At 41.8% G+C, this 24,726-nt stretch overlaps 2 protein-coding genes across 8 annotated transcripts in view; both read left to right on the top strand.

The window, feature by feature from the left end:
• The window catches only part of chn1 (chimerin 1), a 60,746-nt gene extending 37,212 nt beyond the window's left edge, over positions 1-23,534 (top strand). For 6 of the 7 annotated variants that reach the window (XM_079519017.1, XM_079519018.1, XM_079519016.1 and 3 more), the window contains 7 exons: positions 9,777-10,085; positions 12,719-12,803; positions 16,876-17,049; positions 18,881-18,958; positions 19,955-20,092; positions 21,402-21,507; positions 21,594-23,534. In XM_079519017.1, the coding sequence (XP_079375143.1) occupies positions 9,777-10,085; positions 12,719-12,803; positions 16,876-17,049; positions 18,881-18,958; positions 19,955-20,092; positions 21,402-21,507; positions 21,594-21,765 (1,062 nt within the window). In that variant the 3' untranslated portion in view covers positions 21,766-23,534. The remainder of the gene's footprint in view (positions 1-9,776; positions 10,086-12,718; positions 12,804-16,875; positions 17,050-18,880; positions 18,959-19,954; positions 20,093-21,401; positions 21,508-21,593) is intronic. The other variant, XM_079519021.1, reaches the window with a different exon arrangement.
• The window catches only part of LOC306935803 (acetylcholine receptor subunit alpha), a gene marked incomplete at its 3' end in the record, with an annotated part of 32,444 nt that continues 13,119 nt past the window's right edge, over positions 5,402-24,726 (top strand). Inside the window, exon 1 of the mRNA XM_079519014.1 lies at positions 5,402-5,405. The remainder of the gene's footprint in view (positions 5,406-24,726) is intronic.

The raw sequence follows: 24,726 nt of genomic DNA on the forward strand, positions 1-24,726 counted from the left end.
CAATGTGTTTGTGTGCAGTGTATGTGAAAGAGAAAGTTAAATGCAATCATCAATCAGTTATGAAATGTCTATGCCTTGAAGGAAGCTGCATGCGTGGACTTCTAGCTGTGCTCGCCTGGTGATGCGGGGGAGAATGATGCAGAACAGTTGCATAAGAGTCTTTTGACAGGAATGACGGACGGAGTGACCCTCATCTGTGCCTGTCCTAGAACGAAGGATGTAATGTACCACGCTGAGCTATTTTTCACCCTGCCTGCACCCACAGATTTTCTAACGTCATGTTGATTAGACACTGTCTCACTTGCCTCTTATCTTCCAGGTTACTAACATCATAAATGTTCTTTTCTTTCATTTCAAAATCTTTAAAAAAAAAATTTAAACAGAAGTTTATAGTCTTCAGTAGTGCAATCAGTATAAGAAACATAAGGACAGTGTTGGTTATACACATATATAAAAATAAAAACCTCAATCCCCTATCCCACCCTCCTTCCACCCTCAAACCCCAGGACAGTTTTAAAGCACAGTCTCAAAATGAAAACATCAGAAATGTTAATGTTAATTGCTCAACAATCCATTTCTCCATTATTCTGTACATTTTACATCATGAACAGGGTTCATTTTAGGGTTGGATTCCCACCAGATTAATTTAATTCCTTTTTCGATGTAAATTCCAAAAAACATTTCCATCTCGTTGCCAGGTGAAGTAAAGTTTTAATAAAAATGTATGGAATTCAATTTCTCAATACCAAACATTCCTAAAAAGAATATAAAAACAACATGGGGTCTAATGAAGGCATGGTGGTGCATCTAAACAGTGAAAAATATTCACGTACAAGAAAATGCCCACAATATGTGAAAATAAATCACAAATGTGTGAAGTGAGGGGCACCTATGTTTACACATAAAAACAATTTCATCTATGATTTTCTTTTGAATGTTTGTTTCTATTATACTTAGTATTTTAATTATTTATCGAGTAATCAATGCTAAATGCTGCTAAATCACAATTTTATTTCAGAACATCCTGTCAGTTCTTCAGAATCATTGTGCCACAAAGGAAGCATTTGCTTCCAGCACATGCTTCCTTGATGCTACATGTAAAATCAAATGATGCTCCATTACATAGAATTGTTGCTGTGAGGGATGAGATTATTTTTTATTGTGAACTGTGGATTAGTTCCCATTTTGTTCCAAGGTTCCATAATTAAATCAGGACTATATTGAGTATCTGTGTTGTGCTGTATAACAGCAGAGTGCAAGTAAGGAGTATGCCATGAAACGCAGTAAGATTTCCATTAGTTCTTTATATTAATCTACAGTGTACACTTTTCTTTATTTTCCTATAGTTCTTCATTAATTCAACATCTTCCTTTTAGGACGATAAAGGTCATACTAGGCCATGCCAGTTGATCAAATATATTTTCTTCAGACAAACCAATAAGTAGCTTATAGTATTTTTTTGCCACCATATTTCCTATTTTAAAGAAACCAGTACCAGTAGGCAATCAAATTGAATACAAAGCACCAGATGCAGCCGAAGTTACTATTATTTCATAAAATATTGCACCTATGCATTATAAACAGTATGTCCTGTATTGTGACCTTGCTCTTTCGATAGCAAAGCATGATAGCAGTCTCCCCATACATCACTGTCACAGCACAGACGCCACCAGCCACACTCGGGTAATCTATTTTGTCCTGGTAAAATGTGGTGTAATTTGTTCCAGCTTCCTTGCAACGCTAGCAAAAAGATTTTACCCTGCATTTTGTCTCTTATAGGATTCTACTAGCGCAACCATATGTGCTATAGGCATACTTTAGCTGCTATGTAAGCTAGATTTATTTCATCTTATTTATTTTGATGCATAGCTTTTCTCTAGTTTCATACCAAATATGCATTATATAGCATATTGCTATATAAGCATATAGCAAGGGACACTCCACTTCCACTACCGCTCTGTAATGGCTCTCTTGCGTACTGTGGGCAGATAATGGAACACGGTAGAAACCCCAAGTATCAAATGGCAACTGAACATCTTTTGACAAAGTATAACCTTTGTTCTAGTTTCTGAATGGGGACTGGTGCCTGTATTACTGTTATTTATTATACATTAGCAAGGAAAAGTTTGTGATGAGAACATAATATATGTGAGGCAGGTTAACTTCTGAAAGGTACATGGTCCATTTTACACTGTTAGGTTTAAATTAGCACACAGTATTTGGGTAGTCTCAATATCACTCACTTCACAGAGTGGTGAAGACCTGCCCTATACTAATAGATTAGGATTTATCGTAGTTACCTAGATGGATAGACCTTTATTGATCCAGCGAGGGGAAATTCAGTTGTCATGGCAGTACCTCAGTTATGAAACACGTCCAGGACAGATACAGAAAAAAGGTACAGCTATATATTAAGAGTTATAGTAATCATAATGAATTTAGCCGATAGTAACAAACCGGGAATAGGAATAAAGTAACCACAACCAGTGGATTTAGATAAACTACAGTACTCTTGCTTGGCCCACTGCAATTGGACTGTTTGGTATTAGCGTGATGCATGAGCTATTAACTGGTATGGAAATAACTATGGATAGAACTATGGATAGTCAAAGTGCATCATCACTCAGTATATGTACTGTATACCTAAGACATTAGGAAGCCATTTAGCTGCTGTGTCAATAGAACAGTGCCCCAGTTCAGACAGAGTTTGTTATTCAATGGTCTTGTTTTCTTTGTGTTCTCTATAATGTCCTACTTCCCATGTTTCTTGATTGCGTCAGGGTTATCTATGCCAGGTTATATAATATTATGTATTGTAATGTTCTGACCCATGGTTCTGCTCAAGGCTGCCTTTCACTTGGTTCAACTCACCTCACACCACCAACACCATCTCCAGGTTATATAATATTATGTATTGTAATGTTCTGACCCATGGTTCTGCTCAAGGCTGCCTTTCACTTGGTTCAACTCACCTCACACCACCAACACCATCTCCAGCCTTCCTTTAGGCCAGTGCTTCTCAACCAGTGGTCCTTGAGGGAGTTCCAGCTCTAAATGATGGAGAGTTGGTAACCAAATGGACCCATAGATCTTTACCTCTTGAGAAATGAAATGAAATGAAATGATTACTATTTTTACCCAGGGTATCTGGGCTAAGCTCAGATACCTGGTATCTGGGCTAAGTTTCCAGCCAGGCCCTGCTCATAGAACATTTCATCGTAGTGGTTCAATGCCTTGTTCAAGGGCACTTCAGCGGTGGTAATTTTAACGTGTCGGACCGCTGATTCGAACTGGCGACCTTCCGGTATCAAGACCTCTCCACAATCCGTTCGGCCACCGCTGTGTAAAATGAAACCAAATGGACCCTACAGGTCTAAAATGAAACCAAATGGACCCTATGCATCCATTTAGTTTCATTTTACACTCAAGAGTTACATTATTATTAAACATCTGCATTACTTAATTTACAAGAAGTCAACACAATTGGAGAATGTAAAATAATTGTTATTTTGATCGTTTGCCTGTTATCTCCTATGGTGCCAACATCAATTTAGCATTAGAATTGTGGTCATTCGAATTTTTCGGTCTTAGACTCTAAATCTAATAAATAATGGACCTTGATGTGAAAATGGTTGAAAACCACTGCTTGTACAAGAAATAGCCTCTATATATAAGCTTTACCACCTTAAAACATGCAATTTCTTCTAGGGATGTTACATTCTCAGTTCTATTTTATGATCTGATCAATAAAGAGAATTCTGCTGTTCACTTAATGGCTCTTAATGTTGATGCTAGGTCAGCAGCACATTAGAAGTACATTTCCTTATGTAACAACCTCCACTCCATAAATAATGTCTTCCACTACCGCTCTGTAATGGCTCTCTTGCGTACTGTGGGCAGATAATGGAACACGGTAGAAACCCCAAGTATCAAATGGCAACTGAACATCTTTTGACAAAGTATAACCTTTGTTCTAGTTTCTGAATGGGGACTGGTGCCTTTATTACTGTTATTTATTATACATTAGCAAGGAAAAGTTTGTGATGAGAACATAATATATGTGAGGTTAACTTCTGAAAGGTACATGGTCCATTTTACACTGTTAGGTTTAAATTGGCACACAGTATTTGGGTAGGCTCAAAAGATCTCTGTTGTTCGCCATGGACGGGCAGTTGTAGGACGAGAAAATAAAAAGTATTATATTGACGGCCCTACGTCCTTCTTTACACCAGGGCCCAAACTTGAGGCATGTTTGGGAAACAAGCAAATCAATCAGTGTCAATTAGAGCTGCGTTCAAAGTAAGCCACATCCTGGGAGTCAGATGCTCGCTCTGCACTTAACAGCGTGCAATGCAATTACGCTGCAAAGCCTTCCAAAGTGCTCGGGGTCTGGGAGGGTGCCTGATGCATATACATAAAAGGTCTTTGCTGCCTTTTATCCACCAACTTCTGGTGCCCCCTCTGAGCAGAGACTTGCACTGAGCACAGCGGAGATAGTTCCTTTAGAAAAACTTCAAAAAGAAAAGAATATCAACTTTCATGTGGAGCTTCAGTCCCTGTCAGCAAACAGACAATGCAGGTTTGGGATGCTATTGTGCGCACCTACACTGATCTTCAAAGCTATCGTTTGTTCCTCTCTACCGAACAGACTTTCATTTCGCCACCCCTCTGCTGAGGTTTGGGGAGCTCACTGACTGTCAATAATAAAATAGTCTTCATTGATTTCTGAAGGAGAGTCTTATCTGTGAGTCATTCATTCTGATCTCTACTACCTCCATTTCTCCCCTCAAGAGGTGTGAAGACAGCTAAAGGCTAAATTGAGCTCTGAGATGTGGGATTATTATATTCACATTTGACTTGAAGCAGGTTGTAGATCAGAATCAGCGTTCTTGTCACATCACAGGTTTACAGAAGTAAAGAAGTGTCTGACATTCGTTTTTGTGCATCGTTTCGTTATTTCTTAGAAGAAAGAGAGGGAAGAAGTGCGGGGGGGCATGGGAAAGGAGATCAAAATATATCTACATACATGATACATGTAGATAAAATATTAGATCACGGTCCGTGTGAAGTGAGCGGCGCTCTTATCATCATACGTCATCGTACATCATCTCATTCTAGCCAATCACAATTTGCGTCCTCACTGTCTTCAATGTTTGGGTTTACATTTACACACTTTTGTCTTCAATGTTTGTGTTTACACACTTTTGTCTTCAATGTTTGTGTTTACACACTTTAGTCTTCAATGTTTGTGTTTACAGTAGACCCTCAAAGCTGGACGTAGGAGGGGCTAGCACCCCTCAAAAAGGTGTGTATCCTTTATGACACAGTGCTATCATGGTCCTGTGTTTGATGCCAAATGTGCATACCATCAATGCTTGCATCAGTGGAAGCCTGAAAGGAATTGAACATGCAAACATATTTGCAGAAAGAATCTGTTATTCAATCTTCTGCATTGTCTGGCAAATATATGTGGTAGTACATTCAAGAGGTCAGTAAATGTACTTAAGTACTGTACTGAAGTACTGATTCTGAGGATTTGTACTTTACTCCAAGACAAATTATTTTACTTTGTTGTTACTTGTTTTGTCTGGCTTTCAGACATGATGTCATATGTGGCAGCCAAGTCTATGGACTTTTAATGTTTGTCTTATTCAAGGGCAAGCAACCGCCCAAAATTTTTTTTTGTTTATTCTCCACTTCTGCTCTCTCATACTAGCTGTGTCTGTGTCTGTGTGTGTGTGTGTGTGTGTGTGTGTGTGTGTGTGTGTGTGTGTGTGTGTGTGTGTGTGTGTGTGTGTGTGTGTGTGTGTGTGTGTGTGTGTGTGTGTGTGTGTGTGTGTGTGTGTGTGTGTGTGTGTGTGTGTGTGTGTGTGTGTGTGTGTGTGTGTGTGTGTGTGTGTGTGTGTGTGTGTGTGTGTGTGTGTGTGTGTGTGTGTGTGTGTGTGTGTGTGTCGCGGCTTGGCCTGTTGTAGCGCCACCATGAGGCTGATTTGAAAACGGTCAAGTGGCATTTCTTCCAAAGCCTAGTGGGAATATGCATGCACAGTTTCACCACAATCGGACGCTGCGTTGAGTAGTTGTGGCGATTTGTACAAAACGGGTACAAAGCGGGCTACTCCTGAAAAGTTTAGAAGCCAATCGTAGCCAATGAGGGTGGATTATGAGAAATCAAACAAACCCGTCTTGATCACATGACTATGGAGAGCATGTGTACCGATTTGCGTGAAATTTTGATAAAATCTGAAGGAGTAATATTAGAAAATGTGTTTTACATGTCGGCCTCCTGGTGGCGCTATAAAGAGCAGATGTGAAAAATTCCAGGAAAAGGTTTTTCCTTGGCCTCTAGGGAGTTGGCATACAAAGTTATCCACAGAGCCATGCAGTTAGAGGTAAAAACACATGAGGCTGAGTTGAAAATGTTCATGTGGCATTTCTTCCTCGGCCTAGTGGGAATGTGCGTGCACAATTTCACGGAAATCACACAATGTGTTCATGATTTGCAGCATTTTGTTTGAAACTGAGCATTCCTGCGAACTTTGGAAGCCAATCTTAGCCAATCAGGATGGAGTCCGAGAAATCTGAAAGACCCGTTTCGTTGAATGGCTCTAGAGCATGGGTTTTCAACAGGTGGTCCGTGGACCACTGGTGGTCCGTGAAGGTGTTGCATGTGGTCCCTGACCATGCATTTAGTAATGTAGGAAAGTGAAGATTTACCACAAGTTAAGAAACAATGCAGTAAATGATCTGGTGACAAACGATGACGCGTCGATGTTGTCAGTTACTGGGAAGTCGGATGTCAAGAACTTCCACAGAAAGGTGAGTTAGAATCTCAAGGGAAACCGTACCGGTTTGCCTGGTTGAGTCACCATTATAAGGAAATGTGCCCATAATCAATCGCAAGTGTCTGCTTACTCATAGAGTAAGTTACAATGAACAGCAACATGAGTTTAATATGGAAGATTAATTTATTTCCCCCACACCACGCCCATATCCCCCCTCCCAACACAACAATGGTCCCCAGGTTAATTCTCAGTCAGGGTAGTGGTCCCCAGGTTGATTCTCAGTCAGGGTGGTGGTCCCCAGGTTGATTCTCAGTCAGGGTGGTGGTCCCTGGTTCACAATCAGTTGAAAACCCTTGCTCTAGAGAGTGTGTACCAATTTGCGTGATGTTTGGACAAAATCTGTAGGTGTACTGTCCAAAAACTTGTTTTGCACAAAGCGGCCTCCTGGTGGCGCTATAACAGGCCGTTCTGGAAATTTTGGGGCAGAGGTTCATCGTTGGCATCCAGGGAGTGTGTGTGCAAAATTTGGCATCGACCGGGTTAACGGTGCCGGAGATTAGCTGGTCACGGACGGACGGACGGACGGACGGACACACGGACACACGGACGGATGGACGGACGGAGTGCAAAACATACTCTCTCCCCATGCCTTCGGCCTGGTGGAGACAATGAGCTACTTTTAATTGTAGTGGACTCAAGTGGAGTAAATCTGAACAGGTGGTATTTGTACTCTTACTCAAGTACTGGGGTCGAGTACTCTGTCCACCTCGGAGTACAGTAGTGCCTGTTCTGGATATTCAATACAATTACAATTTAGGCATTTACCAGACACTCTTATCACTCTTATCCACAGTATCCAAGAGTGTAGTAGTGCCTCTAGAAACTTTAGGATCCCAGGTAAACAAAGAACCTAGTCTTAACAATATAACAATATAAACTGTACATTGAAACTATGATGTCAGGTAAACAATCAACCTAGCATCTGTTTAAACCAGTAAGACGCCTGAGGGCAAGGTCGCGTGCACACATCCGCCTGGGTGACAGCAGACTATGGGCGAGCGCTGGCGCTTTGGAATGGGGGGGTCAGATCAACATATCTGCCTGGGTGACAGCAGACTGCTGGGCGAGCGCTGGCGCATGGGGGGTCAGATCAACATATGGAATTAATTCTGTACTGGCCATATATGGAGCGTGTGTACAGGGTTTGATGAGGTCAGATCAACATATGGATTGTCAGAACAGGTCAGCTCCATATGGAGATCTAAGGGTCGCAGCGGGGGCAGTATCTTGAGTGTACAGGGTTTGATGAGGGCCCAGGTAGGACCGGGCCTTAATTTTCGGGCCTGTTGAGAACTCTATTTTTCACCGGCTGCCGGGCGCGGCTGCACTAATAACTTTGGGGCAGGCCCGTCTAGAGTTTGAATGGATAGGCATCAGTCAAAAGGGAGACATCGAAGAGGAAGGATGGATGGGGAAGGATCAACATATGGAATGTCATAACAGGTTCTGACATATATCCATATATGGAGATCTAAGGGTTTGAGGTCAGATGTAGAGTTGCTGGCCAATATTGATGACATCAGGGTTCTCCATATATGGGCTTAATTGCGACAGCAGGTCGCATTTACTATGACATCAGGGATCTCCATCACTGATGATGTCACGTGATGTCACGAGACCTGGGTACCATATATGGGGGCTTTCCCCATGTATGGGGATTTTGAGTGATACACTGTGACAAAATGTACGATTTCATAGTAAATGTGACTTGCGGTTGCAATAAATTACATTCGACAGTCCATGGGGGGTGGGGTGGTTATAATTCTATACTGTATAAATTGTATGCTGACTCTTTCACCTCAGCAGTGTTCATTGGTAGAATTAGGTCAGCTTTCTATCTAAGAATGTTGGCATTTGACTTTAATCTCTTTATGGATTTGAAGTCAGGGAGCATAACAACAGCTAAAGCTTCCTTTTAGCCACTTTTAATTGCTAATGCACATCAGAGCTCCCTCCATCTGGTAAACTGCATGCCTTTACATTACTATTGCATCATCTCTGATTAGTCCCTTTTAGATTTTTTTTGTTTTGTTTGTCTGTTCTTAAAACTCAAAATGTTTAAACCATATTTTCATTTTCAATTTGTTTGGGGGGGGAAACCAAAAACAATCACAGCTGCTTTCTTTACTTACACTGATGATAAAGATGCTTTTTATATGTGGTTCGACTGGGCATGAATTGATATTGTCCAGGTCATTGTAGTTAAGGCATAACCAGTTACTGTGGCAACATGATTTTGAAAACAGCCCCTCGATCCAACAGCCAACTGCTGTTGGTAGTGCTGCAAACAGCATCCCACCGATGATGCATGACTCATTCATTGCTCATTATCAACCCACACTCATTTCATCCCACCAAGGCACCCCTGCTTGGATATCTGATAGAGGCGTCTGTGTGGGGGCGGGGTAGTAGCAACTATAATGCATGCAGGGCTGTGCTATGATTGGCCAGTGTGAACCATTTAATCCGCTGGTGACTACAACGGGGTACGCCCCTGCACTCCTCCCCCTCACTCCAACAGCCCTGGCAGCATCCATACACTGTGTGCTGTCTCTGTTCCAGCAGGGAAGATATCAGCTCTGTACAGGGAGGAGAGGATTAGCGCAACCACTCATCTCATCTGCATGCACATTCCCAGGCAACCATATGAGCACCCAGGGCTGTACCTCTTTTGTATCTAACCATCACAGGACTTGACACTCTCGAAACAGAAGCACTATTTAATCTCCTTGTCACTGCTGAGAGAGGATTTAGACAGAAGACCCATTTTCCTCCTTTTGGACTTATTTTCTTTTTTAGACTCTTCGCAGTTTAGATTTGCATGTTTGTTACTGCTATTGTAGATGTTGTGTTTGACTGGAGCAATGAAAGCAACCCTGCATTCTGTAGACTTTCTTTGAGCATCAGATAGTTTTAATTGTTTTTTCATTTTAGGACCCAGTAACTTTTTGGACTCTACTGGGTCTTGTTTGGGTAGACGTCGCCACTGAGATGCCATCTAGGGAGTGCTACGAGCTTCACAAGGGAGAGAAGTCCCTGGTGCAAAAGGCCAAGCGAGAGGCCAACCAAGAGGATATTTTGGCGGCGGCACTGGCGATGAGGATGGGGCCACAGAAACCTCCAGCCGCCATCTGGCAGCCTTTCAAACTGTTTGCCTATTCACAGATCACCTCGCTGGTACGCAGAGCCACACTGAAGGAGAGCGACCGGACCCCCAAATCTGACAAAGTCCACAACTTCAAGGTGAGGCTGGAGAGAGTTATTATTGTTCAGTTACATGTCCAAAATGTTGCCTGTGTATTTCGTGTTGTTGTGTCATGACCAGAAGGCAGGGTTCGGGTCTCCTTCTGCCGGAACAGGAGGCAGGTCTGCCATTGAGTGGGAGAGCGGATAAAAAATGGGGGGGGGGGGAATGTTTTGGATCTGTCCGCTGAGCTTTTTTTTCTAAGGAAAATCTGTTTGGTGGCCTGAGGACCGCTGTTGTTGGTTTGGACACCAGATGGAGAGATTAGGATGATGCAGGGAAGCGAGAAGCATGGAGGACTCAGGAGGCTTTCCCCATATTGGCCTGTGTCAGCAGTCCTACACTTGGTTTCCTATCTTGGTTTGTTAATGGAAAGGAGGCCCGTGAGGAAATGGTTGCCTTAAAGGCTTGCAAAGTGCTGATGTCTGCTCACCAGGCTTCTCCTGCTTACTGCTGAACACCCACTTTCACCTACACATTTAGCATCCATGTTTACTGCTCCCACACTGGGTGTGTTAATTTAACTCTGGGAGTGCAGTGTCCAAATGGAACATGTTCCATTTCTCTCAAGAGTTACACTATTTATTTATTTCTGTTTTGTTTTTTCACTTTGTGTGAAATCATGACACTGATTGGAATTTTATCAGTATACTCTTTAATATAGAATACTAATCTAATGTCACTCTCTCACTCATTGACACAATGATTAGCTGTTATCACCATAGTCTGCAAATAATTTGCTTTACATTGATGAGATTAATTGTATTCTCCTTTAACAGTTTGAAGCTACTCTCATTTAATCACAGAGAGCGCTGACGGAACACTTTCTTTTGCTAATGAACTAAGCTGTGTACTCTGATGAGTTGTGATACTGCCAGGTGTTTTTTCCCTCACAGAATGACACGTGCCTAATGATTTATTTTATTGTTTTTATTTAAATAGACTAGCATGTTGACTAATGACAGCTATATATCAAATTGAGACATTTCCCCATTTCCAACAGATGAGCACAATCTCCATGATCTGACAACCAATCAACCAACCTCCAACATTAGCTACGCCTAGAAAGTTACCTTAGTTGTCACTGATATTTGGGCTTATTTACTCTATTGAAAATTGGCTACAAGCAGGTATATTCATGTATTTATTTAATAAGGCACGTTGTGTGAGCTCCAGACTAGAATACAAACAATAAGAAAGATCTCATTCTTGAGGCAGCCAGTAATGGTAATTGGTAACTGACTGTCCAAGAACCAGCACAGGGACACGCTTGCCAAAAGCCTACGGCTGCTGTGCCAAAGTGACATATTGGTTCCAGGCCTCAGCCTTTCTTGTGGGATTTAATGAGTTTGTGTATTGTAACCACTGTTATCATCATGTAAAAAAATAAGCACCTAGGAGAGACGTCGCTCTCTGTCACCCCCTGATGTCTCGTCAGGGCCTTCCTGATTGGCTGGGCTGTTGTTACCTGGTAGAGTGTGGGCTCCCTTAGCAAGGTAGCGTCCTACTGTTTCCATAGCAGATTTCCATGACAACTTGCACCTTTACATTGCTTTGGTGTCTAGCTGTCATATCGCACTGTACAATAACTGCAATGCCTTCTCTGCTCCGAGTCACTTCTATACTCTGGCACATGCAGGCACACTCCCCCTTAGTTTTAGAGTCTGTTCAAAGAACCATTGTTTCCTATACAGATCTAATCATCCTGATCTGCTTCATTGTCTCCACCAGGCCGAAGGCATGGGGAGAGAGTATGTTTTGCACTCCGTCCGTGTGTCCGTCCGTCCGTGTGTGTGTCCGTCCGTCCTTCCTTCCGTCCGTCTGTGTACAGCTAATCTCCGGCACCGTTAACCCGGTCGATGCCAAACTTTGCACACACACTCCCTGGATGGCAACGATGAACCTCTGCCCCGCATTTTCCAGAACGGCCTGTTATAGCGCCACCATGAGGCAGCTTTTCACATTTTTACCTAAAACTGCACCGATCTGCGTGAAACGTTGCATGCACACTCCCTAGAGGCCAAGGACAAACCTTTGACCTGCAATTTCCGCATCTGCCTTTTATAGCGCCACCAGGAGGCCGACTTTTGAAAAACACTTTTTTTTACATTACTCCTCCAGATTCTGTCCAAAAATCTCACAAATCGTTACACAGTATCTCTATGGTCATGTGCTCAAGTTGGATCTGTCCGATATTTCATATTCCATCCTAATTGGCTATAATTGGCTTTCACAGATTGCCCCGTTTTGAACAATAGCCTCAAATCATGAACGCAGCATGCAATTTACGTGAAATCTTTCACACATTTTCTTACTAGGCTGAGGAATATATCCCACCCTTTTCACATTGGCCTGTTATAGCGCCACCAACAGGTTGATTTTTGCAAAACACATTTTTGGAACAAAATGCCTCAAATCATCCAATTTCCATCAAAGGCAAACTCCTACTCCTAAACATTTTGCCAAACATCTCACACAGTCCTATCCTCCTGGTGGAGACCTGTGCCCAGAAGGGCACTTCTTCTAGTTCAATATGTTAACATCGACATGTCTACTGTCTGTAGGTGCGATGTAAGTCTATCTTTTGCTTTCACTTCATCAGTAATCTGAGAACTCTCTCTCTCTCTTCCAGGTGCACACCTTTCGAGGTCCTCATTGGTGTGAACATTGTGCCAACTTTATGTGGGGATTGATGGCTCAAGGGGTCAAATGTGCAGGTACTAAAATGTTAACATTAAATATCAACATTATATAGGCTGCAGATATAAGTGCAGTGTAGCCTACATATATACTCAGTTAAATCCATAGTGTTAATTTAATCTTCAAATTATTACTCCGGATTTCACTGTTTGTGCAAATGTAAGCACTGGGTTACATAATTTTCTGTACTTAGTTTATGTAATCATCATGGATTATAAAGTTCTTATGTCTGCATATGGGTTACCTACAGTAGTTTCTAGTGCGAGTAGAACTGTATTATTATGTGTTAATCTAAAACTCCCACCAGGCCCTATAGATTAGAAGGGTTGTATAACATAGTGAAATTAAGATTTAGGCCCACTGTGGATTTACTGTGATGTAATAGATAATTTAAAGTAATATTAATGCTTTGCTTTTGACATGGTTGCTTATCATTTGACTGGTGAATACGAGATTCAGTATATGCTCACTTTTGTTATTAGTGAACTGATACAGTTTAAAAATTTAAAATAACTACACTTTTCTGAAGCAATTGTCTCATTGCTTTTAGCTCAAGGCTATGTTTATTGTGGTCACACAGGACATCTCTATTCTGCCATGTTGCCATAATTATTATACAGACACAATGAGACATTTCTCTACTCCCCCCACCATACCTTAGTTGGTTGGCTACGAAGCTACAATAGCTAGCTTACCATAGGACTGACATTTAGGCAAGGCGGCAGTGTTTGGCTGAATACTCTGTCTCTCTCTGCATTCATTCGCTTAGCAGTCACCATGCTATAACACACATTCACCCACCTTAGAAGATACAGCACTGCAGTGTTCCTTTGTTTTTATTCCTATTCATCTGTGGTTTAAGGGAAATCACATCACAAAACTCCCTTTATTCTTTTATCTGCTATATGTATTCCATTTTATGAACCTACTGAAATTGCATTTCAGTGGGTTTTATTATATGTTTCTACCTTGCCTGTCAATAAGTGAGACTTCCATTTTGCAGCAGACACAGAAATGGATTTTCATCACAAATAATAGCACTATAATGTGGGTTGATGTGTAGTGATGTTTTATTGATGGAACAAAGTGAGCCACACATATATGTGGGAGCTCTCACATTAATTATTGATGTGTTATTGGTTTAGAAAGCAGACAACAGTCAAAGGAAAAGCTCTTTCTTTTTTCCGGAGTATTGGTTTATATTTGTATTTAGTCATTCCTTCAGACTCAACCATAGCTATCCTGCTTAGTTGAAATTGGGGCAACAAAGTCTCAGATGCTTTGAATTTGCATTCAAAAAATGTTCTCCCTCCCCCCCTTTTTTCCTCTTTTTTGTGTGTGTGTGAACTGTTTTTGGCACAGTGCCAGGAAGCCAGCTTCTGCCACTGCTTGTTGTGCCACATTTCCTCATCGGAGTAGCCCCCCCCTCTCATCCCATCATGCCTGTGAGGGAAAACAAAGCTGGCATGTCTCTTTAATGAGGAGCGGGGCTCGGAGCATGGGGAAGGAGCTCCATTTCCACATGCATTAAAATTCAGAAGCTTCAACCAAAGAGCTAGGTCACCCATAGCTCAACCTCAGCTTCAGTTCTTGTTGGAAAAACAAATTATCAAAAAAGAAAAAGAAAGAAAAAAGAAAAAACAGTCAGACAGCCTGCACCGTTCCAGCCAGAGACAAACGCAATAATGGGTTGGTAGACTACCCGGCATTATGGGGTCCTAAGCATAGTAGATGTGTGATATGGTGATAATGTGGTGATAAGACGCTAGCAACGCCCCCAACCCCCACCAAGGCACCAACCACTACTCATCAGCACTAGAATCTTTTAGTTGAGCTAAAAAAACGTGATTCTCACCATGGCAACGGAGATAGAGCTGACAGTGCAGTAAAATGTATCACAGTAAAAGTCATCAGTCTTCATTTCGCTCCAAGGGCATAAAAATGCGCCCTTTACGACGAGTCCGTTTGCATCTATTTTTATGCTCTCAGAGTTAAATAATCGCTGAGGATTTTCTTTTTTTTACTGTGCAGTGTGCAGCCTCCTCTGTCTCCAGGGTGTCCCTGGGGCCATTGTTTCTCCCTCACCCACCCCACCTGGGACCCCAGGGCCATCAGTGCGCTCACACATGGACAACACCAGACCTGTGTCTGATGACAGAGTGCCCTCTATTACGCTGCCTGTCTCATATCCTTAAGAGAACCATCTCTTAAAAGTAATTACATTTCTGCATCAATGCATATAAATACAGGCAGGCTGCGCACATTTCTCAGGGGGTCCATATTAATCAAAATGTGAAATTACATGCTGAAACGGCAGTTCCATGTTCATAGGAGATCTTTTCCTTCTTATCGATACAATAATTGTTGGGGGAAAAAAAGAGGAACGAAAAACAAGAATCATTCTGAAGAGCAAAATGATGAAATTTTGAGGTTTTGGCATCAATATACACAAAAATTAAGAAATCCCCTTCAGAACTTGGAGAATGCTCAGGGAGCTTGGAGAGGCTGCCCCCATTTTCGTGTGGGAAACTAGGTCTAGTGTAGCCCGCAGCGTCTGAATTGCTTCTTCCAAGCCTTTGTGTGCGAGCCCAGATTTGGAAGAGAATGGAGCGCATACAGCAGGGCTGACTGTCCCTACTGCAGGCCACGTTGTTTCCACTGAGCCTCTAATTCCCTCTAAGAGCCTCTGCTACAAAGCAGTCCTGGAGTCAGTCTCTCTACACTGGCTCGCTGTGGGCTGCTGATCTCCCTACAAGGTGAAACCTGCCCTGAAACAGCTGTGTGCTCACTAAAACCTAATTCATTCTGAGAGAGAGAGAGACAACCTACAAGCTCACACCGTGACGCGGATGCGACTCGCTGTGAGCTTGTAGGTCTGCTATTTTCGGCACGCAACACTGTCATGCGCCGGAGCACATGCTCTAACACTGAAGGCAAAATGCAATGTGGGAGAACCAAATGATCATCATGACTAATATACTGCTTGAAAATCCACAGAGATGGATACTGTGATGCCACAGATTACCACATAAAATAAAGGGAATCCCCACACATAGCCAAGAATGATCAAATGGCATTGTCAATTAATTTGAATTAGCAGTACACTAAAACATAGCCCTGAGCTTTTACAAATAATCAGAGAATCACACCCGTGTGAAGTGAGGGGGGTTCTTATCATCATACATCATCTCATTCTGGCCAATCATAATTTGCGTCCTCACTTATACGCCCTTACTTTTATCTTCAATATGTACTTTGCTCAGCCAATCAAATCATCGCTATGGGGGTGATCAGCCAATCACAAGCCAATGTTTGTGTTTACACAAACCCGGAAAGCTGGGTATAGAACAGCAAAATATTGGGTCAATGTACTGGCCTGAAATCTGACATTTGTGGAGTTTTTCTTTTCCTTGACTTGCCTTTTTCATTTATTGTTTTTGAGGGTCGCTAGCTCCTCCCATATGCCTATAGCTTTCCGGATTTGTGTAAACAAACATCAAATCATCATCGTATGATGATGTATGATCATAAGAGCGACCCTCACTTCACACGGGTGTGATTTTTTATTTATAAATGACTGTGGTTGTTTGTGGAGCTGCGTTCCACTCTAGTGCTCAAGGTGACCCCAATGACACGCCTGGCAGCTGACCAGAGTGATGTCACCCACCGCTGACAGTAGTCGTCCAGTCAGTGTCCCTGTGACATTTTGACAGCAAATATTGATTAAGGGGATTTAGACCTAAGCCAGCAAAAACGCCAATTAAAGCAACCATGCAATGAAAGTGAAATTAACAAAACGAGCTGAATGTTAATTTGGTACCTCTTTGTTTAAAATGACAATAGAATTTCATCAATAAAAATTAAATGGACATTTTTTTTACAATAGAATTCACTACAGTATTTGTTTTGTTGCTTCATGATTTCAAGGTTTTGTTCTGTAAATTCCACAGGGTTGTATAACATAATAATAACATTAACTTTGCATTATTACAACAAGGGTACATTTTTACAGACAGGATTTGATTGTGCCATTTACCTTATTATAACACTGTTAATGCCCCTTGCTCTACTTTCTGTACCTCTCTATAGATTGTGGCATGAATGTCCACAAACACTGTTCAACTATCGTACCCAACGACTGCAAGCCCGACCTGAAACACGTCCGTAAAGTCTACAGCTGCGACCTCACGACCCTGGTGAAAGTTCACAATACAGCGCGACCCATGGTGGTGGACATGTGCATACGAGAAATAGAGTCACGAGGTTAGTTTGGGGCGGGAGGGGGGGGGGGGGGGAGGGGGGGGGGCTGCACAATCCAATACTTCATTATAATAGAGCAGTGGTTCCCAGGTGCCAAAGATCACAGGGGGGTCATGTCTGTTTTGGAGGTATAGTCCAACATATTTAAAGATGGAGTGCCGTGATTTCTTTCCCCACCCTAAAACATGATCATCAGGTATTATATAAGGAGGAAGAAGTTATTCATAAACACAACAGTATTTATTAAAATTATGTTTTTATGTGGACACGCCCACCAGTTCATTAAGTATGACTGGTTTGCCTGGTGGGTGGTGATGGGTGGTGATCCACCTGAACTGAAGTGGTTCGGGAAGATATTGTGATGTCACTATATCAGTTTTTTTTCATTGGCACGTTTGAATGTCAAGGTTTCAGCCCCCAGGAAGAAACCCTAAATACAAAGGGAAGACATCATTGCCCATAACAACCACACCAAGGGGTCTAACGAAGTACTGTCACCTCATAAACACATGAAAAACTGGAAAAAATAAATCATGGCACTCCATCTTTAAACATGTTACACAAAATTATAACTTTTTTTGGGGCATTTTTGGGTCATTACGTTGTGAACAATAGTGTTTTACTAAGTATTGAGAATAGCAGATCTAAAAGCTCACAATGTGTTTAACATGTTTTAAAAACACAAGTGTGTGCACGTTTGGGGAGTCTCTGCTTTTGTCAGAAAGGGGGAATCGGAGGACAAAAGGTTGGGGACCACTGTAAATAGTATTGATTACCTCTGCCGTGAAACAGTGATCCTCAACCTTTTTCATTTCAAGGACCCCAGTTTGACGAGCAATATTTATGGGACCGACCACCATTTGATACCATTTTAATCTCTGCTATGCCAAACAACACTGTAAAATCATCAGTGTTAAGTTAACTCTGACAGTATACAGATTTGTACACTCTCAGGACCCGTAAGGGTCAATTTTGTCAACTCGCTGCATGGCGTGTTGTCGCTCGCGGTACGTCAGGACAGTCACAATGAAAAACATATATAACTAATGAGATTTCATCGTTCGCTCGCTCGCCTCGCTGGCAGTGTAGATGAGGTGTCATAGTAGTGCAGGGGCCCTATTATGCGTGTCTTAAGTACCAGGTCTTATTACTTAACTTAAGACCTGGAGGCGTGATCAATGCCATTTGGCTATTCTGAGTGGCCAAACAGCATTGACCACGCCTCCAGGTCTTAAGTTAAGTCATAAGACCTGGTACTTAAGACACGCATAATAGGGCCCCAGGTGTCCTCTAAAATAAAACCCTCATTTGTGTTTTTATATGATATCTCATTGCATCTTAATCCATCCCCCAGCGGGTCATGAGGGAAATGTGTGGATTTCTATTAATGACTGTAGTGTTGGTCTTATGTAGTAATGATTAAGCGGGCTCGTGAGACTGCTGGTAATCGTACTTGTGTAATGAGGAATAGATTACTCTGTTTCCTGCTGCCGAAGTTGATTGCATTTCAGTTAAATCATTCAACTATGTAGGAACCCTCATCTCTCCCTCATTGTCTGGTGTCTTACATGTGTGTAACCAGCTCTAAGTTTGATTTATGTCTTTATTATTTTGTTCACTGATGCAGAAAACTATTTGTATCTGTCCATGCTATTCCCCCATGTGATACTGCAGACGTTTGGCTGCTAATTTCTTATGCATATTTAAGGGCATCTCGGTGGCCATATGACCCGAGAAGTCTTATGAAATTGACTGACATGAATTGTGTACTACTAGGCGGAAAGAATTCCTCATGACATGGTGAAATGAAACCTATTTGCCGTTGTCTCTCTAGGTCTTAAGTCAGAAGGGCTCTACAGAGTGTCTGGATTCAGCGATTCAGTGGAAGATGTCAAGACCGCGTTTGACAGAGGCAAGTGCAATGTTCATTATCTGTTTTGCTATGGATTAGCCAGGGGGTTGTCATCAACAGAATGTCATATAGATCCGCATCAGCACTCAACGCAACTGACTGAATGCTGACGTGACATGCTAACATTGTGATGTGTTTACGTAAGGCTCTGAGAACATTTCAGATTAAGCAAAAAGTCACGCAGTTTGTTAAGGATTAATGTCAATCCGGGAAAGCGGACTATATCCTGACATGGTCCACTCAATGCGGTTTAGGAATATGGTTAGGTTCAGGCATAGTTTAGGAATACCAGCTGAATACCGCCGGATTTGCCCTGGGGCAACTGTGTTTTGGTATTCCTCTGGACCACTAGAATATTTCGAACAATCCTCAAGGACCACCCACTGTATTTTTTAAGGCATAACATAGTAATTTCTATTTTATTTTATTTTAATATTAATATTTTATTAATGATCTTAAAGCTGGATTAGTTGCTCACCGGTAAATTATATTTGTTGAATATTTGATTATTTTGTTCCCGCCATGGAACATTACTGGTCCAATTAAGGACCACTGGTTGAGAAACGGTTTTCCAGTATAAGAGGCGGTGACATTGAGTCTATCCTGGCCCAGTGCGGCGTGACTTTTAACTGTAGGAAAACCCTTCAGCTATAGGCTAAACTAAAGTCTTAGCTGCCTTTGGGAGATCACCCATGACAGAGTGTCATTCCAGCTCATGGCACTGTGATGTTCAGACCGCCCAGTAGAATTAGGCCATGGCCTACACTGAATACCATGCATGAATGAAGACAACGTCAGAATAAAACAGTTCAGGCGAGTGATAGAAGCCACTTTGTATTCAGACTAATAGTCTAGATTTATCTCCCCTCGAGGCTTACACAATGTCTTCCTCACTTTATTCTAAGACATAAGCATAATCTTCTGATGAGGAAAGTTTTCTTATTTCCAAGCTCACATTTTTGTGTTCCCTCCATCACGTATTCTGTATCCTCACAGATGGTGAGAAGACAGACATCTCAGTGGATTCTTATGAAGACATCAATATCATCACAGGTGCACTGAAACTCTATCTGAGGGATCTACCTGTTCCAGTCATCTCGTATGATGCCTACCCCAGGTTTATTGAGGCTGCAAGTAAGTCAAACTATATAGTTTTGTCAAACTATTTAATACATTTCTCTTTTTTAACCTTTACATACCCATATGATTCTTTTGCCGGGCATGCAAGCACCCTTTCAGTAAATCTCTGCTCACATTGCTTAGATTAATGATGGTGACTCATGCCTAATTTATGCTCCATTGTACAATTTTGTTGCGGACAGATTTATAAACTCATAATGCGTCCAGAAGTATAAATTAGGCTTAAGTTAAGATTCACAGTAATATTTGCCTGTGGGCATTTTTAATGGTGGTTGTCAAGGCCCGGGAGGTGAAAGAGTTTGTTTGGTAATTTCCTCGACAAACGATTAGCTGGTCCAGGGATGTAAACCAGCCATTAATGTACTGCAGTTAGTAAAGTCAAAGTTCCCTACTTCTGTGTTTACATCCACATACTTACTACTTTGCTGGAGGACCAAATGATGCTTATTGTTATGGTACAGGAACTTGCATGGAATACAGAATGATTCAGTGTTAAGACACCACAAAGGCCCCCACGGTTTCATTATTTCCAACATTTTCATAAATGGAAATTGGAATTTTTGTTAAACCAACAGTTCTGAATTGTCAGACTTTTGTAACGTGAGGCTAATGTCAGAGTATGGCTTAAAGGAGAATTCCATGCTAGAAGGCTTTCTTACCTTTCTTTGTAGTCGTTACATCCCCACCAAAGAGGTCCAGGTGTTTTTTTGTGCAAAAACTCCTTATTGGCTATTTCCCCTACCATAAGCCCTCAATGAATTGCATTGAATTGAATGGGGCTATGGGGTGTTGTGCTAATTCGCTTATTTCCATCGAAATAAGTAGTAAAGTGTGCCGCTTGGGATATTATTTACATTATGAAGAGAGGATGTATACAAAAAAAAAATCTGAGCGATGGAAATAAGCGAATTAGCACAACACCCCATAGCCCCATTCAATTCCCATTCAATTAATTTAGGGCTTATGGTAGGGGAAATAGCCAATAAGGAGCTTTTGCACAAAATAACACCTGGACCTCTTTGATGGGGACGTAACAACTACAAATAAAGGTAAGAAAGCCTTTTAGTATGGAATTCTCCTTTAACCTTGCGGATTTGTGTACTGTTGTATACTGTAATTTCCTCACAGCAAAGGATGATTTACAGGATTACAGAATAGTACAAATAATGTCAGACTGACATTATTTGTACTATTCTGTAATCCTGTAAAGGACATTGGACATTGTCAGTGACCCCTCATGATTAGAGACGTCTGAGTATGTGCAGATCAAGTGGCTCATATAATAGAATGTTTTGCTTTCCAGAACTGACAGACCCTGAAAAGAAACTTGAAGCTTTCCGTGAAGCTCTGGCACTGTTGCCCCCATCACACAGTGACACTCTGAAATACCTCATGGCCCACTTAAAAAGGTGAGTGATCCGTAGTAAACCCACATAAGTTCAAATCAGTTGCTACCAGAGTGTATATGTTTCTAAACGATCATATACTTTTGCAGGGTGACACTGAATGCAAAGGACAACCTGATGAATGCAGAGAACCTCGGCATTGTGTTTGGGCCCACCCTCATGCGAGTCTCAAACTTGGACGCCATGACAGCACTCAATGACATCCGCTATCAAAGACAGGTGGTGGAGGTCCTCATTAAAAACTGTGATGTGCTCTTCTGAAAGCAGATGAGGAAGGACTGCTTGTTGTAGAACAGCCATTTGATAATACCTTTCTTTTTTTGTGCAAAGACTTGAACAAATCTTTTGTATTACAATGTGTAATACTTTTTTATTCTATGCCCTCTTTATGGACCAGTGCTGAACCTAACATTCCTCCTCCCCTGTATCGGGTGTGGATGATGTACCTTACACTTGTATGTGTATGTCTCCCCATTTTTGTCGGGGCTTTTCTTAAAGCTGATGGGCCAGTATGAATTGTGCAGGTTCTTTGTTTTTGTGTAGCTTCATAGCAGTACCCCAGCATGTGTTAAAGATTGTGAATCCTTGTGACTTTGATTTTGTTTGTCCTGTAGTAGTTGCACAGTAAAACCTCAATGTTCATTAATTTAACTCCGAAGGGGCCTACATGCTCCATCCGATCGCCGAAAGGTTTTTGGGATGGCCTGTCCAAAAAAACTGTGGACAGACAAGTGCCCAACATTCATACTAGCACCACAAATGTGTGTGTTCTGAATGCCAGACTCTGCCCACTCATCAATGAATCGCGACACTCAAGCCCCTGAATCATCTGGCGTACTGTGGGACTTTTTTTCTCAGAGCTACGGAGGTTTCGCAGTTTCTTGTGATAGGATGTGTTTCACCTGGAGGCTGGCTTGTTTCGGGAGATTTGTAGCAGTGAATGCCAGAGAGCCGCAGCAATAAGCACAGAGCCAGGCAGACACAGGCAGCCACTCCAATCTAGCTATACGGCAGATTGTTTGTAAATTATTTATATATTTTAGACATTAAATATGCCATATAGTCGCACAATCTTCACTGATTTTACATACTGGTACTTGTAAAAATGTGCGACTTCTATGCAGCAGAAAGTGAGTGCAGTGTGCTTGGCTGGCATCAGAATAAAGCCTTGGGCTGAATGCGGAAACAAAACTAAATGAATGAAACCCACCTAACTCCTGACCAATCCTGTCTAAGAACATCTAGGGGTGCAGGAGTGTCTACATTCAAAAAATAAGTTTTGAGACTGCCCATCCGAAGTTCTGAATGACATAATTTTGTAGTTGTAACCTACCCTGTCCGAAGTCGGACATCGGATGTACTGTATGTGTAGCTCCCTTTACCCTCTGAGTTAACACTGGGGATTTTACAGTACAGATCCCTAGCTACCTAATGTGAAATTATTTCTTTCTGTGAAACATTGTAGAGCTGGATATGAACAAAGCTACTGACGTACCGAGGACAGAACCAATTTAGCCATTGGGCCGGTTGGGCCCAGGGGCCCTTGGCTCTCAGGGGCCCTTGGCTCTCAGGGGCCCTTCGGGGAAACTGGACCGCATGGTACTGGGTTTGAGGCCCTGACAAGGGCTACTTGGGGCCTCCATTGGCTGTTAATTGTGTTAAATTTAGGTAAAAAAGATGATAAAAAAAACAAAAGGAAACAGGGGGGGCCACCCTAAAAATACCGGGCCCAGGGGCCCTCACTGGGTTTAAAACCGTCCCTGACCGAGGAGCACCTTTATGACAGTGGATTTTTACCTTTTACCTCCTTATCTGTTTTTATGTAAATTACACTTCTTACCAAGTTACCATTTGAGCCTTTCCTCACAGAAAGCAACCAGTCAATGTGTGCTTTGTTATATTTGCCTGAACTTTAAAAAAAAATCTTTTCTTGTTCAAAGAAGATTATTATTATTATTATTTTTTTACTGTAATGCTTTTGTACATAATTTGTGCATGAACTCTTTAATTTATTAAACCTTTCTCTGAGAAATGCACAAATGGCACGACTCTGAATTTTAATGTGTTCAATTAAGTTCTAGTATGAGCATCACCATTTTGTAAGGTACATTTTAATTGCAGGAAATGGTTGACAAAGGGGGAAGTAGTCATAATGACATAATTACTACATTTTATTTGACCTTCCAAGGTGACCCAGGCAAAAGGGGCTATTTTTCTTGAAATCTGCATATTCGGAGTGACAAGTAATGTTAGACGCCACATATGATTGTAGAGCAACCCCTCTGGGAACACGTCAATCAGTCATTCACTGTGAGATTAAATCAAAACCCACAGTACCTCCGGCATTGCGCCTATGCATCCATGAGATTTTTAATTGCTAGAGATGTGTGTGTGTATATATATTATATATATATATGCAAACAACCTCACTTGGGATTTATGCATTTTAGGGTTAATTATCAACAAGCAATCTTTCCATGTAATTTCCAAAAAACAGCCATGCCATAGTGAGCTCATTGGCAGCTCATTATGAGATCAAAGTGTTGTTTTGGCATATATATATACACAACAAAGGCAGATTCTAAATATGTAGGTCATCTTGAACTAGTATGGTGGCAATCTGGGAACCCATCTGCAAAGAAAGTAAAAACAGCACCCTCTGCTGTTTGTTTCCTTTGAATTTGCCTCTGGGGGCAGGCCTCAACAGAATGTGTATAACAGGATGTTGGCCAAGGCCAATACTGACTAGCTTCTTGACTTAGTTAGTGGACATTTCAGTTGGATGGGAGTGTCAAATTATTTTAGTTAAATAGTTCTAACCGCTTAAATGAACGTGTTCTTTCCCCTGGGCTTTATTTTCCCTACCAAGTGATAACTAGGCTTAATAACCTGATAGTGTCTGCTAGCAACTATTCTCTGTTTGTGTCTGTTGGTACAGAATACAGTCCTATCAATGAAGGACACAGCTGTCTCCTAATCTGTAAAGTAAAATCCTATAAGTGGTTGTTCACACTGATAACGGGGCAGCTGTGGCTCAGGAGGTAGAGCAGGTCGTCCAATAATCCGTGGGTCGGTGGTTCGAATCCCAGCTCCTCCCATCCACATGTCAAAGTGTCCTTGGGCAAGATACTGAACCCCACATTGCCTCCAATGAGTCGGTCGGTGCTAGCTTGTGTGTGAATGTGGGACGTGAGGACGCTGGCTTTGAGCACTTGGAAAAGG

The sequence above is a fragment of the Electrona antarctica genome (assembly GCF_951216825.1).
Source record: "Electrona antarctica genome assembly, chromosome: 13".
Taxonomy (NCBI): domain Eukaryota; kingdom Metazoa; phylum Chordata; class Actinopteri; order Myctophiformes; family Myctophidae; genus Electrona; species Electrona antarctica.